Below are 15,729 nucleotides of genomic sequence, written 5' to 3' on the forward strand. Positions count from 1 at the left end.
GATTATGACTTTTTTGCTTTTCGCTGCTTGAAAAATCTAATTCTTTTGGGATTTAATTAAGAATTGTTTTGTGTTTTCAGAACTTTTGTGAGGCAAAACAAATTAATGAGCTTTTTTGTTCCTTTTCATCCCTATTTGTTTCATCTTTTTAGTTAAAAGTTGTGAAAGCTTTACTTAAAAGATGGAATCCTTATGATGATATTCACAATAACGCTCAATTTCTACAGATATTCAAAATGCCAGAAACCAATTAAACATGCAGTTAGCTTATTGCAGTACAGGCGCCGCTATGATTGGTTTACCTCCAGCATGGGTGGATGTTTCTGAAGAATTAGCTGCAAACATGCAGCGTGCTCGAACAAAAATGGCAGAGTTAGCCAAGGCTCATGCGAAAGCCTTGATGCCTTCTTTTGGAGATGGGAAAGAGGATCAACATGCCATTGAACTGCTAAGTCATGAAATAACAGATTTGTTGAAGAAATCTGAGAAGAGACTACAAAAACTTTCCTCCAGTGATCCTTCTGAAGATTCAACTGTCCGGAAAAATGTTCAGGTCTAGTAAAGTTCTTCATTGAGTTTCTTTTCTTGATTCTTGATAGCTATTTCTTATTTTTGGCTAAGTACATCCATACGTGATTTTGGAATAAAAATTTTCTAATATGAAGTTAATTTTTTAGGATGATCACCTTCAGTTGATTAAGAAATGTCTGGATGGTTTCCTATTGATCACAATTCAAAATTGATTCAATGATGAAGCACTTCACTAGCAACTGTTAGAGTTTATACATGTTGTTTGACAAAATTTTCACATGTTTTTTACTTGTGTGCTACTCAGCGGTCTCTTGCAACCGACCTCCAAAACCTCTCAATGGAGTTCAGAAAGAAACAGTCATCTTATTTAAAACATCTCCAACATCAGCAGGCGGTTTGTGGATCTGAATTTGTATCTTTCTAACAATTGGTTTTATATGTTTTAAAGTATGAAGGTGTTTTTTTAATGATTTTAGGGACAAGATGGTTTTGATTTGGAGATGAATCGCAATGGAATTAGACACAAGTTAGAAGAAGATGCCTTTGGTGATGTGGTAATTCTTTCTTTTTATTTGTCAGTAAGTTCAGAGTTTAGGTATGAAATGAATGCCTAACGGGCAGCTCAGACAGCTATTAGTTCAAAACTTCTTAATGATTTGTTGACTCAAGCATGTGGATTTTTTTCCCTCCGTGATTGAGCATAAGACTGTTTCAGCTCACATGTTAACACCTTAATTTCTGTGCTGATCTTTTTCTTTGGTTTTGAACCTTTTTGCAGGGTTTTAGTGATGTTCAAATTTCCACACTGAAGAAAAATGAGGCATTCACAAGAGAGAGGGAAAGGGAGATTGTACAGGTAACATAATTTGAAACATTTGGATTGCCTGGGTCAATAAATCAATCTTATTCATTATGGGTTGGTATTATGAGGTTCAATGGCTGTGAGTATTAGTATCATCTAAATGTTTCATGGCTCTATGGATAATCTTTGTTAAAGGTCGTAGAATCAGTGAATGAACTTGCTCGGATCATGCAAGATCTCTCAGTCCTTGTCATAGATCAAGTAAGCTTTTCTTCTGATACCCAGTGATCTGGATTTTATGTGGATACCACGCAGCTCGTTCTGATGCATGTGATATGAACAGGGAACCATAGTTGACCGGATTGATTACAATGTACAGAATGTTGCAAGTTCAGTGGAAGAGGGCTTTAAACAGTTAGAGAAGGTTCTCTCTCTGATTTTTTTTTTTTTTGTCTTGTGCTTTGTCCTTTGCCTTTCTCTATGGTACTAAAAGATGTGAGCTGGTTATGTCAGTCATAGAAAAAAAATAAAAAATTGCCTCTTTTTTGCTGGTTATTTGTGATTATGAAGTAAATTTTGGTTGATGCCATACAAGAAATTTGTTTGATGTCCATGAGTCAAATGGCAATGGATAGATAATTAAGTGGCTCTTTCATTATTATAGGTTATGGAATCTCATAAATAATATGCACATAATATGTATATGTTCCTTGGTCGGCCCATGCTCTATGTTTTTTTTTTCACATTTGCTCATGCGTCTATTCTCATTGTTCTGCTTATTTTCACATTCTTGAATCTTGACTCTGTTACACTTTTACTAGTTTTACCACTTGCCTAACTCTTATGCATTACCATTTTATTAGTGTTCTTTTTCTCCAAACAATGATGTCCTTTTGGAAGTAATAGCATTAAGGTGCATGTTATTTCCAATAAAAGATAAATTAACTGTCTATAAGAGCAGAAAGAAACCTCAGTGAGTTTTATACGTCTGTAGCATCGTCTAAACTCTAGAACATGCATGTCAGCTGAACCAAGAGAAATGCCAAGAATGATTAGCTGGTTATAGCCTACATTTTTTCTTGACCAATTAGATACACCTCTTTATATGTGCTCTTCAGGTTAATGTTTTGTGACACTACAGAAGATATTGATGTTTGAACCCTCTACATGCTTAGTGAAGCATACATGCAGTTTGAATTCTGCTTCTACATCTTTGTTTTGCACCATTCCTACATTTATAGAAATTGTATTCTGTCACGTGTATTTGATGTCGTTGAACCTGTATAGAATTTGTAAGCAACTCTACTGTCCTAATCGGTTGTGGATTTCTGCAGGCAGAGAGAACACAGAAAAAAGGTGGAATGGTCATGTGTGCGACTGTGCTTATTTTATTGTGCCTCATCATGCTTGCCCTCTTGATCCTGAAAACCATACTCTTCTGATCCACTTCAACCCAGACGGTCCATTTGGCATTTCTTGTGAACATTCAGCACCGGTCTTCAGTTATCAAAGTGTGTTGGTCTGTCTAACGAATACTTGATGAAGTGAATCACTGAGACAGGTTCTTTTTGCTTCATTCCGGGTGCAAGATTGGTCCAAATATTAGATCACAGTTATCCTAGGAGTATCTCCTCGGACGGATAGCAAATGGTGAGAAGCTTCAGGTTGGTGCTACTCAGAGAGTTGCAGGAATTTTTGAAGTGTTGTAAAAGAAGGCTCTGTAAAGACTCATTCAAACAATGCTTCCAATTCATAAGATTTTACTCTTGGGACATTCACACCATCCTCGCTAATAGATTATTTTCAGAAAAGCTGGAACATGGTACTCAATTTGCCTCCATTGGTTCTTCATAGGTATATTACCTCTCCTGGCAATAAAGATGGCTTCGTCAACTACTTGTAAAATGTTTGGTGCAGATTGTGCATTGACCTGATCTGTTCCTCCATTACAAGTTGCAGCTGGTTTTCAAGAAATAACTCGTCGGATCACATTCTTGAGGGTTATCTCGCTTCTATTACACCCATCTTTCATTGTCAGCTCCTCAACAACCGACAACACGAAGATGGACCCCCTTGTCCCAGTGATCCAGCCTATATAATTTTTTTATTATTTCCTCAATGGCTCCGGTTGAACCAGCTACAGCTACTGCTCCATCAGACCGAACCGAGCATTTGTTCTTTTTTGTTGTTTCATTATGTTTTCCCTTCACAGTAGATTTTGGCTGCTTGTTTTGTGCAAAGCAGCACCGAAAGAACGGAATGGGGCCCGTGACATCTAACTGAAGTGATGGGCAAGTCATGGCTTAGAGATGATTGCCCTTATCGCAGCCACTGATCCCACCCACAACGATATGAACGAAGAGAGCTTTTTCCTCTCCCCAGACACAACATTGTAGTAGCAGATGCTCGGAAGCAAAAGGCAGTTTCCCTATGCCACACACAAGAAGATGCCGGCGACCTTGCTACCACTCAAGTTAAAAAAGAGAAAAATTCCTTGGCAAGGGAACAAAGCCTGTCCGACTACTTGAGACAAAGTTGGCACCCACTCGGTTTGAACTTTAGGGTTCATCAGCGTTGCCCATGGACTACCCTGATAAAATCTCATGGTAAAATCTCTTGCCCTATTTGCAAGCCAGCTAAGAGCCTTATAAAGCCCTCTGGAAGAGGCCTGATTCCTCATGCAATGGTTTGGTTCACCTCTTTGATCATGATTGGTTGAGAGATTGAGGTCCTTTGACTCTGTTTAGGCATCGAATGGTTGTCAAGAATTAAATTGTTACTAGCAGCAAAAGTAAAAAACTTTTGCTGTTGTGAGTAGTTTCTCTTTCCTGCTCAGGAACAGATACTGTCTCCCTTCCCAACGCACACTGAGAAGCCCAAAGATTCAGATAGGGACACAGTCCCACCTCCCTTCTCCCATCCCCATATCATCTCCTATCACCATCTCTATCTCTTCTCCGCCATTGATTAACCTCTCTCACGCACCCTCTCTCCTCCTCCTCTCTTTAAAACTCTCCCTTTTATCCATCCACTTATCTGTCTACCGACACCCCCTTCCGTTCCTCTTCCTCGTTGACAGTGAAATGACGGAGCTCTGCGTGGCTGCCTCGCCGGCGGGGGGCCCGACCGCGACGGTCGCCTGCCGCCATGGGTGAGCTCAAAGGCGCCTCCTTTTCCTTGGAACCGTCTCTCCCTCTCGGCCTTTCGGGTTTTCCGATGAACACCTCGGCGGCGGCGGCGGCGGCGGCGGTGGCGGGGTTCGGGGTGCGGCCGCCCTTCACGGCGGCGCAGTGGCAGGAGCTGGAGCACCAGGCGCTGATCTACAAGTACCTGATGGCCGGGGTGCCCGTGCCGCCCGAGCTCTTGATTCCTATCAGGAGGAGCTTCGAAGCCCTACCTGGTCGATACTGGCACCATCCTGCTCGTAAGCCCTTTCCTTGTTCCCCCTTTGTGGTTTTGTTTGAACGTCCTTTTCTGAGATCTAAATCGCGTTGTTTTTTGTTCCGGCTGTCATTTGCGACTTCGATCTGTGTGGTTTTAGCGAGATTAAGCAAAAAAAAAAAACAAAAACAAAAACAAATGTGATCTTTATTTCGAAACTTAGCTTTGGTTATTTCTGGCTTTTATTCTCGACACCTGTGGACGAAGTGATTTCCCTTTACTTGTTTACAATATTCAAGTTTTCTTCCAGCAACAGTCCTGCGACTGTTGCTAATCAGAGTTTCTGTTTGTTTTCCTCTTCGAGATTTTTATGCTTTGTATACTTCTCATCCCAAATGCTAAATTCATTCTTTTGATTCCTGTTGACTGCGTGAATGAGATTGGTCATATGGTTGGTTGTTTCTTTGAGTTCAGTAGCTTACTGCTCCTACTACGGAAAGAAGCTGGACCCTGAGCCAGGGCGGTGCCGGCGAACCGATGGGAAGAAGTGGCGCTGCTCCAAGGACGCCCACCCTGACTCCAAGTATTGTGAGCGTCACATGCATCGCGGCCGCAACCGTTCAAGAAAGCCTGTGGAATCACAATCGCAATCACAATCTGCTTCCCAACTGCAGTCATCTTCAACAACAGTCACCGCTGCGAGCAGCAGTGGTGCTGGTGGTAGTGGTGGGGGAAACTCGCAGAGCATTAATCCCCAGCATTCTGTTGCAAGTCATGTCAATGCCCAAAGCTTGTGCCTTGGTGGCTCCAGCTTGACTCAGCTGTCCATGGACCCTGGCCCTTTTGCTAACAGGTTGGTACCTTAAGCTGGCCCTTTTTCAATGCAGCTTTACATGGCTTGAAGTGTGCTTATTTGCTTACTCCATCATTTCTGCAGGAGTACAATAATCTTAGGTAGAGTAGTGAATGAAGTAAAACCTAATAGTTCATGTTATGGTCGAATGATCTAGTTCACCTTGTTTCAGTCTCATAGCTTACTTCTTTTACTATATAATCTGGTTACCACCACAAGAAAAGCTTCACGAATGAACATTGTTTGAACATATGCAAATATTCATTCATCTGGAAGTTGCAGGTACTTCTCTGGCGTTAAACCTGGTGTGGATGAACACAGTTTCTTCTTAGAAACTACTGGAAATGCAAGGAGCCTCGTTGTGGATTCAGTCGACAGTTCATGGTGCTTGGCACCTTCGCGAGTTTCTTCGTTTCCCCTGTTGAAAACTAGAGAACCTTCTCTCCTCCAGAGCTCTTACCCTCAGCTTCAGTCGCTTCAAGAAAATATCGGCCAGGTTACTGGCAGTTCAACTTCAAGACAGCAACAGCAGCAGCAGCAGCACTCTTTCATGAGTAGTGAGTTTGGTTCGACGGAGCCGAAGCACGAAAGCCAATTCCTCCGGCCTTTCTTCGACGAGTGGCCCAAAGCTAGAGACTCATGGTCCGACATCGAGGAAGACAGATCCAATCGCACATCCTTCTCGACCACTCAGCTCTCGATGTCCTTTCCCATGGCTTCCTCCTCCGATTTCTCTACTACCTCTTCCAGGTCACCCAACGGTGAGTCTGTTCTTGAGCTCGCGACGTGTGCTTCTTCTTCACACGGCATTTTGATTTCTCATTCTCGACTTGCAGATGATTGAAATGGAAGGATAGGGACTCGCGGCTGCCATCGAATATGTTCAGTAACTTGTTTGGAGCATGCATGCCTTCTTTGCTATGGTGGATCAAAACTTCTTCAGTAATCTGCTGTTCTTATTCTTCTTGAACTCAGTAAATTTCATTGGCTGTCTTGTTAATTTTGTTCTCAGGAAACTTGATGTGTCCTGTGATTTAAACAAAGCAACGATTACTTCCTCACCATTTTCCAAAGTCGAATCTAATGTTTTAGTCTAATGCCATCGCAGTTAAACAATTATTTCATAAAACTTTCAAAGTATGCTTTAATTATCTTGGCATTAGCGTTGCTTTGCTACATGGGTTAATTATAATGAGCCTCTTTGTAGTTTATTGTTATTTCTTTTTTCTGATTATTTATTCATTAATGTTTGTATAGCACAACACAAATAAATCGATTGATTTTTTTTAATTAAAATGAGCATTTTAGAGAGAATTTCTTCCTTTTTTTTCATTTTTTTCTATCAATTCAAACAAGAAATGCTAAGTATTATGATGCAAGATTTACAAAATATGTGATAAAATCTTAATATGTGGTATCTATTTTAAAATTAATAAATTCGTTATAATTTTAAAAATTAACAAATATGTGAATTCATAAAAAAAATTGCAGTTTTATTTATCCACCTACTTCTACTAACTTACATTTAAGATTATTTTAAAGTTAATGATGTGATTTTAATGCTAATTAAAAAAATCTGATTCAAACTAACCCAAACCCAACCAATCACGAATTAATGGGCCCATGGGCCTCGTCCGGTCCATTCCCGGTCATTTCTCTCTGAGCTGGGCCTAGGTTTTTAGAAGCATCGAGCTCACCCCATCGCACTATAAAACCCTAGCTTTGCAAACCAGCGGCGAGTTGCTATCCCCTGCGGCGGAGCCAAAAGAGCAGCAAGGTAAGCTTCTTGCTTGTGCTTGGTGAGCATGGCCTCTTCCAATTTTCTTTTTCTGCTTTAGCTCAAATGGTCTAAGAATTGCAGCAGAGCTTGCTCCCGTAAATGTCAACTGTTCCGAGTTTTTGTTTTGCGTCTCTTGTCTTAGAATTTTACAATTTTGTGATCTGTTTATGATTTGATTTTGGTGCGAAAATTTTCGTTCTTGAGTGCTATTGAATAATCATTTTTTAAAAGCTTTTTCTATGTTTTCTTTGAATTGAGATCAAGGAGCATGGGATGTTGGGTTTTGCTGTTTCAATAACAGATTTCTGTTGTTGTGCACTCTTATCTCCTCTTCAAATTGTTGTATATTTCGATCCCAAGTTTATAACCTTTACTTGAATCTAATTCTGTGTTGGTTTTAGGTTTAAGCCATGGTGAAGCATAACAATGTTGTGCCTAACAGCCATTTCAGGAAGCATTGGCAGAACTATGTGAAGACCTGGTTCGACCAGCCTGCTCGGAAAACTAGGAGACGCATTGGTTTGTTTTATCTTTTCATTTACTCGCTATCTTTTGCTACTAGAGGATTTTTGGTATTTTATGGTTTTAAGCTAGACACTCTCGTGAATTATCTCGTTTGGTTTGTGGCTTAAGAGGATTTTGCATTTACTGATGGTAGCATTTTTCATACAGCTCGGCAGAAGAAAGCTGCCAAGATTTTCCCACGTCCAACTGCTGGCCCCCTCCGTCCTGTCGTGCAATGTCCGACACTAAAATACAACATGAAATCCAGAGCTGGCAGGGGTTTTACCCTTGAAGAACTGAAGGTGCATGATGGTTTAATTATTTTTTAGTTAATGCTGATATTTCACTAACTTTATTTGATACCATGAGATATTTGTTACCTGCAACGCACTTTATTTTGCTGTTATGAGAGGGTCATGGACGATTAGAGTTCAAAATATTTCATGTTTGCTTCTTAAAAAAAATATGCTGTATAAGTTGTTATTAAATTCAAATTCATTTTGAGCTCATTTTCAGAAATGTTGTTGGCCCCTTATCAGTTTTGGAGCCCAGAATAAGTTGAATTTGTTGACAAGTTTTGATGCTACTTCATAAACAAGCTTTAGCTGAACTATAAGGTTATTCACCATGGTTTGAGCAAGCTTTGATGGTACTTTAAATTTGAAAAACATGTTCAATATGTATCCAGAAGAAACAGATATATTGATGTGCAATAAGGTATATGTTATTGCTTTTTTCACTGTTTGGTTAAACCTATCACAGAATTCTGTATTAACTAGTGTGGTATACCTTTTGAACAAAGCCTAGATATGTGCTTGGTAGAATAAAATGTTTAACGGGAGACCAAATTGACGAATGTTGATCATACACATATAATCTTCACAAGCTTTTGTTCATGAATTCATAAGTCAAGCACAAAGTAAACTTTAATAGTGAACTACCAGAATATTTCAGTGCCAGAAACAGCTGATTTTGGCTATCAATAGGCATTTGAAATAACCCTTTTTTTGTTCAATACCTTCCCCTTTTGGCTTTCTACACACACACAAAACACACACTAAGCAATCAGCAAAAACAAACGTTCAAACCCCTTTACAGCTCTAGGGAAATGTACATAAATATGTACAATAAATATTAGAAGTGTATTTGTCTGGAATATTTTCATGTTATACTGAATGTTTTTGCATGAGTTCTTACTGTTATTTTGCCAGTTCTTTTCTTTAATAATTCAGTGTTATGTGGCATTGTAGATTGTTTAGATTCCATGAATTTGCTTATTGTTAGTTGAGGTAGCAGATGTAGAACGATACATTATATATTTTCACCTGCCTCTTTGATTAGTTGGGTTTTGAAAGCATGCGAGCTGAAACATTTCTATTCTCTTCTGGAAGATGGCGTGAAGACAACTATTAGTTGTCATGGCTTTCATTCTTAACAGGACTAACTTTTATACAAATCATAACGCTTTAACCTCTACAAAATAACTCAATTGCTGTATTTTTATTATTTTTCATATATTTTACTGATGTGAGGCCTCTCTGCTGTGATCTCATTCTGCTGGAAGACCACAAATGCAATATACCACCTTGAAGAAAGCATAAAAAACTAGTGTACTGCTTTGAAAACCTGCATATAGAATTCATGGTTACTTTGGGTTGACCAGAGCTGTTGGGACAGTACTGAATGAAATTGTACTTTATATATATATGTTTTTATATCATCCATGATTGTATAGATGTTTTTAATTACAGTTTTCTGAATAAAGCTTCTTCACTTCATAGTGCACAAATCTATTGTCATTGTTTCATCTTCTATGGCTGCAGGCTGCTGGCATTTCCAAGAAGCTCGCACCAACTATTGGCATTGCAGTTGATCACAGGCGAAAAAATCGATCCCTAGAGGGTCTCCAAGCGAATGTGCAAAGGCTGAAGACATATAAAGCCAAGCTTGTCATCTTCCCAAGGCGCCCACACAAATTTAAGGTGAGCTTCAACTCCATTCCTCTCACATCTAGCTATGTTTGAACTCACCTTGGGATTCATAGTTGTATTACTTATATCCTTCATCTTCGTGTACTCCAAAGTGAATTTGTAATTCTCTCTCACTTGATCTCTCAATTTTTCTAAATTTTGATTTTTCATTCTCATGCAGGCTGGAGACTCCACTGCTGAGGAACTGGCAACTGCTACCCAAGTTGAAGGTCCAATCCTCCCCATCCTTCGTCAGAAGCCTCAATCCGTTGAGCTCGTTAAAGTTACTGATGAAATGAAATCGTTCAACGCTTATGCCAAGCTTCGTGTCGAGCGGATGAACAAGCGGCAGGTTGGCGCAAGGCTGAAGAAGGCTGCTGAAGCTGAAAAGGAAGAGAAGAAATAAGTAGAAGATTTTGTCATCATGGTTTACTATGAACCACCAGTTGTGGGTTCGTCAGTTCTTTATTTCTGTCGATTTTTTTGTTCCAGACTTGTTCCCTACTGCACTTTTAAATTTAAACTTGATGTTATGCTGAGTCTATTAGATAGCTAGACTGGTTAAACCTGTAACGCCTTAGGCATGCTTGTTGGTAGATAACCCATGACACCAGTGTGACACCATTCTATAACTTCATCTGTGCCACAACAGCCCTTCAGTAAGCATCTGCCATGGCTACTCTTCTTTGCCCATTCATTATCCTTTGCCTTCTTGCTGAGGTCTCCTCCCTCACCCCACCATTGTCGAACTCCTCCCTCACTCGACCACTGCCGTCGCTGATGTTTGACGGTGGCCTCTCCTCGGCGACCCATGAGATGCAGCGGGCCAGCTACTTCTCCTTCTCCATGCTCGTCAACATGGTGCTAGACAAGCTCCCTTGCAATGCCACCTTCCTCATGCCCAGTGACCGCGCTCTCTCCCAGCTCGGCCTCTCCGAGGACAAGATCCTCGACTTCCTCCTTGCTCATGCCATCCCTGCCCCCCTGGCCTTCCGTGACTTGGCCGGCCTCCCCACCGGAACTGTCCTGCCCACGTACCTCGCCGGCAACATGATCAAGATCACCAACAGTGGCCGTAGAGAATTCTACCTGCATGATACACTGCTTGTTTACCCTGATGTCTGCATTGCTGGATTCACCTTTAGGTGCCATGGAATAGCAGCCGTAATGCTGCTGCCTCAGCCTCCTCCGCTGCCGCCTCCGGCGACTCCTGTGTCGGCTGAACCAGCACCGGCCCCTGTTCTCTCTCCGCCAGCAGTTTCTCCTTCCCTCGGGCGAGATGTCGACCCCGGAATCAGTCCTTCGCTAGCAACTTCTAGCTCTGCTCGAGTTGATTTGAGCTTGATTTGTGCTGCCATGATGCAATTGCTCGCGTTCTCCATGATGAAGAACACAATATAATTAGCAGATGGAAAAAAAACCTCTCATCTTTAATTTGGTTATAGTCGATAAGCATTAGTAGATGGACTCTTATTACCTGACTTGTCTAAATCTGATACTCATAAATGAGACCACGAATAAACTGACTGGTCAAAATGATCCAAACACCACAATTTTAAACGAATATATTCCTTGTTCACTGTGTTCTAAATTATGAGTTCACTTTTTTCTGAATGAGGTGAAGTTGGATCTAAAATAAAGTAAATAGTTAAAATAGTTATTTAACTTTATTTTAGTTTTTTTATAAGCTTAAGTTTAATTTGTTTAGACGTTGTAGAATTCTTAGTTTTAATTTTGAGTTTGTTTGATCAAATTTTTTTTTTTTTTAAATTTATGTAATTAATTAATGAATTTGATATTATTTATTTATTTATTTTAAGAGTTTTATGTTTAATAAAAAATTTTATTGATAAATATAATTTATAAAATGTATTCATGAATATTATTTATAAATAATTTGTAATTTTTAAATTGAATATTAATATAATTAAAAATATATATAAATTAATTCAAATCAAACTAAACGTTAAACACTAGATTTGCTCGGGTTTGTAAAATTTTCACTAATTAAAAATTAAAAATAGTTTTATTTATTAATCCTACTCGTTATTTTATTATTTACAGATTGGGGTTTCACAGTGCTGCCTCACGGCTACACGCACACTCGAATCCTTTCGTCCTTGTAGGAGGCGGCGTCGCGAGGATCTCTCCCATGGGACTCTTCCGACGGATCGCTGGCTTTCTCGGCCTGTCTCGGGAAGACGAGGAGGAGGGGGAGGACGCTCGGCGCCCAAAAGGCGAAGGCAGTGGCGGCGCGGACGACGGCGCCGCCCGCAACGTCGGCGGCCCACCGGCCCGAACCGCCGCTAGAGGGTTCGGCGTGCAGGTGCCGGTCGCCGTCGAGCGTCCCAACCTCGGTTCCGTCCTTGTTCCTTGCGATCCCGGCGAAGGCGGAGTCCAGGTAAACTTTTTTCGCCCCCTTTTCTTCTAATCCAGTCACCATTTTAACCGAGAAAGGTCGAGCATTTTTTTGGTGTTTTTTTTCCTCTTCGATCTCTGAACTTTCTCTTCTTTAAGGGTTAGTCGTAGGCTGGTCCGTTAAATTGGGCGACAGGTGTTGAGATATATGGAAGTATTAATGACGTAGATTTAGGGAACAATTTTACCAATATTCTTAGTTGCATTACTCTCGACGACTAGAATCTCTTCCTGGCTGGCGCATTGGTGTATGAACAGAGTAATGTATTTGAACTTTGACGTCTTGTGTCTTTGTACATGTATTTGAACTTTCTCTTCTTTAGCGGTTCGATCACAGATTGGTTCAATAAATTGGGTTTAAGCGCTAAGGTTTCCGTAAGTATCAATGTAGTATATTTAGGGAAAGATTTTACTAATATTATCAGTTACATTGACTCTAGAAGACTGAAGGACTCTTACTCTGACTGGCTTATTGGTGGAAGAAAAGGTCGCACCTTTTTTGTGCTTGTTATTGTTTCTCTGAAATCGTTGAGGTTTCCGTTCTTCAGGAGTTCGATCGTGAACAAGAATGAATCCTGACAGAAATTGAGAGTAGTTGCAGATTGGTTCATTAAACTGGGTGGTAAGTGTTAAGATATCTACAAGTATCAATGAAGTAGATTTGGGGATCAATGTTACTAATTTTATCAGTTACATTTACTCTAGAAGACTAGAATCTATTCCTGGCTGGCTGTTGGTCTATGAACATAGAAAACAATTTATGTGAGAGAACTGCTCCAGACAGAATGATACTCAGAGGATTATCAAATTGCAAGAAAACGACTGCTGATTATACTTTTTTTAGTTCTCTAAACTATCTTTCATGTTTCAAAATATAGAGAAAAGAAGAATAATTGAAAAAGAGATGAAATGGATCCTTACTGTATTTTCTTCAGCTGAAATTTGTAGGGTTTTGTTGGTGCAATTATATTCATGCTGATGAATCAGAAGGAGATATTTGTAGGATGAACAGAAGATTACATCTCAGGGTTTATCCCCCTAAATGAGTAGATTAAGCAACAGTCATATTAGAAGAGGGATATTAAGAATCACATTTTAGTGCCTAAATATTAGAGGTGAAAAAGAACAATAGGTGATTGATTCTTTTTGAGCATAAAAAACACTTTTGTTCCTTCATGAATGTTGTGGATTGAATCATTGAAATATTAGCTACCCAAAATTGCATGTAGTTACTGCACCAAAAGACTTATGTTAATCTCAGGAGAGCAAGCTAGTCTTTCGCTCTATCTTTATGCATATATCCTTGCACAGCCAATTTAGACATTTCTACATACCATAAAACCATTGAACCTACGTTGTATCTGATGAAAGCCCTAAAATCTTTTGCAGTATTTCATACAGGAAAAGATCGAGCAATTATGCAAAGCTCCAACTTGCCATTCCATTGTTTTTAAAACCAAGTTTAACCCTTGTAGTTTCTCTTATTGTAGTGATGTTTGTCCTCTTATCACTGAGTGCTAGTTGAGTACTTCCTCATTATTGCACCATCAGTATTTCATCATCAAATTATTTAAATATATCTAACTTTATATGAAATAGGCTTTTCGATCATGTTCTTATTATCTTTGTGTAGTCTTTTTAACTTATTGTTTCTTGAAATGTTCTATAGGCGGTGTCATTGTTGTTCTCTCAGTACTAACGACTATGAGTCATCACAAAGCCTCTTTTCTTGATACTGATATGATGAGTGTGTCTACTTCGCTCCTATCTGGGGCATTAATGTGCTTTTTGTGGAGCTGATCTCATTCCCCGTTTTCCCTTTTACTCTCAGGGTTTCAGGTGGTACGCAAGAAGACTGCGCATGGATGAAGATGGAGATGTGGCAGATGAGTTCTTGAGCGAAGTCAAAACTGAGATGCTTCCCATGGAGAACCAAATGACTCCACCTAAGTTGCAGGCAAAGTACAACACTCGGTCTACTGCCATGGCCATGAGAAAACAGGTCATTGTCGCCGATGGGAACATACATCAAAGCTTGGAGTACCAAGGAAGATTGCAGTGGGTGTGATGATAAGCAATCAACCTTTAGAACAGGAGATCTCAAAATGCCACTGAACTGCTCTCGCATCCGCCAATGTGTGCAATTGGTATCCCTGCATTGTAAACTACAATAACATGCCCTTTCTTAGCGTTGCTTACTGTCGCACGACCAATTTTCGACTGTGACGAGGTGCAAAAGCTTGTAATGCCTTTGACAGTTCTCTAAAGTTCTCCTAGCAATTGCCTTTTGTATTGGCACATTCAAGGATGACCTAAGTGAAGCTTTTGATCTTTCCTTCCCCAAAACCCATCTGTGAAACCCTTGTACTAATTTATGGAACGTATGCTTGTTGCACTCTTTTATCACTCATGGTGAATTCTGGTTTCATGAATAGTTATTTGTTTTTATATACATTCTCAAAGAACAACAATGTTTATGTTTTAATTGTAAGAATACATTTAGTCTAAGAATTGTTATGGAATAATTATTCTCCTATTATCTTTCATAACTATTTTTCATACCATTCCATAGAATACATATGGATCAAAAGATAAAAGTTTAGTTTATATGATACAATTGGCATGTAGCTGTCCCATACTACTGCAAATTTTCATTTCTTTTTCTTGGTGGAATTTATCATACACAATCGGTCTCATGACCATCTGTGAAGAGGTAAATCGAAAAATTACAGTTGACCATGATGGCTGTCATTTTACCTCATACAGTAATGTGAAGTACCTCTTATAACTTTTTATTATTGCTATTGCACCCTCCTATGATCTTTTTTGTAATTGTTGACAATAGAGTGGTTGAATTGACAATACTTATGGTTGAGTATGGCATGAAATACTAACAGTCAAACCCTATATAATAGGGCCATTCTGATAATACTAAAACTATATAGGGGTGTTTTGAAACCGGTGACAGTTTGGGAGGTAAATGAAATTTTCTCAAAAATAGTAAATAAAAAAATGAGGCCGCAGAGTGGACGATGGATTCGAGACCTCGGCCAAGGTGGACGCGTGTCGACATGTCGTGGGCTTCTGCTTCCGGAGTCAAGCCCAAATTTACACCCACCACTCGTGACTCAGACGCTCCTCGTACCAACTGTGCCTATGTGTAGAGTCACGGTGGGGACCATCAAATCACACCCTACCCGTAAATTTAATGATGCCGCTAATATTTATATATATATTTTTTATTAATGCAGTTATCCAACTCTTAAGATCTATTAATTTCGAAAATAAATAATTAGATTTCATTAATCATTCATTAAATAAATCTAAGAAAAAAAATGATAATATATTTAGTCGTATTGACTCAATCCCTGGGTGACTGGTCCGATTTCATGAAAATTTTCTATCCGACCATCAGGATAAATTGGGAAGCGCACGTAGTGGCTAACCCAAATCAACATCCTTTGATTGCGATCTTCATTTGGAGAAAAAT

General features: G+C 39.6%; 4 protein-coding genes across 6 annotated transcripts; all 4 read left to right on the top strand.

The window, feature by feature from the left end:
* The first annotated feature begins 237 nt into the window (after positions 1-237).
* On the top strand, positions 238-3,209 carry LOC141824308 (syntaxin-43-like). Of its 2 annotated transcripts, none has more exons than XM_074711570.1 (7): positions 238-553; positions 836-925; positions 1,008-1,085; positions 1,310-1,387; positions 1,529-1,594; positions 1,677-1,757; positions 2,668-3,209. In XM_074711570.1, the coding sequence occupies exons 1-7, from the start codon at positions 257-259 to the stop codon at positions 2,773-2,775; spliced, it is 798 nt and encodes a 265-aa protein (XP_074567671.1). In that variant the 5' UTR covers positions 238-256; the 3' UTR covers positions 2,776-3,209. The 2 variants fall into 2 exon arrangements, with proteins under 2 accessions (XP_074567671.1, XP_074567672.1); XM_074711571.1 differs by having other exon boundaries at positions 836-922.
* A 1,269-nt stretch (positions 3,210-4,478) lies between these two features.
* Positions 4,479-6,660, top strand: LOC141824424 (growth-regulating factor 5-like). Of its 2 annotated transcripts, XM_074711708.1 has the most exons (4): positions 4,479-4,757; positions 5,189-5,567; positions 5,850-6,328; positions 6,404-6,660. In XM_074711708.1, the coding sequence occupies exons 1-4, from the start codon at positions 4,481-4,483 to the stop codon at positions 6,409-6,411; spliced, it is 1,143 nt and encodes a 380-aa protein (XP_074567809.1). In that variant the 5' UTR covers positions 4,479-4,480; the 3' UTR covers positions 6,412-6,660. The 2 variants fall into 2 exon arrangements, with proteins under 2 accessions (XP_074567809.1, XP_074567808.1); XM_074711707.1 differs by having other exon boundaries at positions 5,850-6,660.
* Positions 6,661-7,269: 609 nt separating this feature from the next.
* LOC141824298 (large ribosomal subunit protein eL13y-like) lies at positions 7,270-10,354 on the top strand. The gene is made up of 5 exons (XM_074711561.1): positions 7,270-7,344; positions 7,749-7,866; positions 8,020-8,153; positions 9,675-9,833; positions 10,003-10,354. The coding sequence occupies exons 2-5, from the start codon at positions 7,758-7,760 to the stop codon at positions 10,225-10,227; spliced, it is 627 nt and encodes a 208-aa protein (XP_074567662.1). The 5' UTR covers positions 7,270-7,344; positions 7,749-7,757; the 3' UTR covers positions 10,228-10,354.
* A 1,546-nt stretch (positions 10,355-11,900) lies between these two features.
* LOC141823359 (uncharacterized) lies at positions 11,901-14,372 on the top strand. The gene is made up of 2 exons (XM_074710633.1): positions 11,901-12,222; positions 14,071-14,372. Exons 1-2 carry the CDS (start codon positions 11,974-11,976, stop codon positions 14,305-14,307), a joined length of 486 nt encoding a protein of 161 aa, XP_074566734.1. The 5' UTR covers positions 11,901-11,973; the 3' UTR covers positions 14,308-14,372.
* Positions 14,373-15,729: the final 1,357 nt, after the last annotated feature.

This window comes from Curcuma longa, chromosome 3 (assembly GCF_044706935.1).
Source record: "Curcuma longa cultivar G26 ecotype Majalengka, Jawa Barat chromosome 3, ITB_CL_G26_1.1, whole genome shotgun sequence".
NCBI lineage: Eukaryota > Viridiplantae > Streptophyta > Magnoliopsida > Zingiberales > Zingiberaceae > Curcuma > Curcuma longa.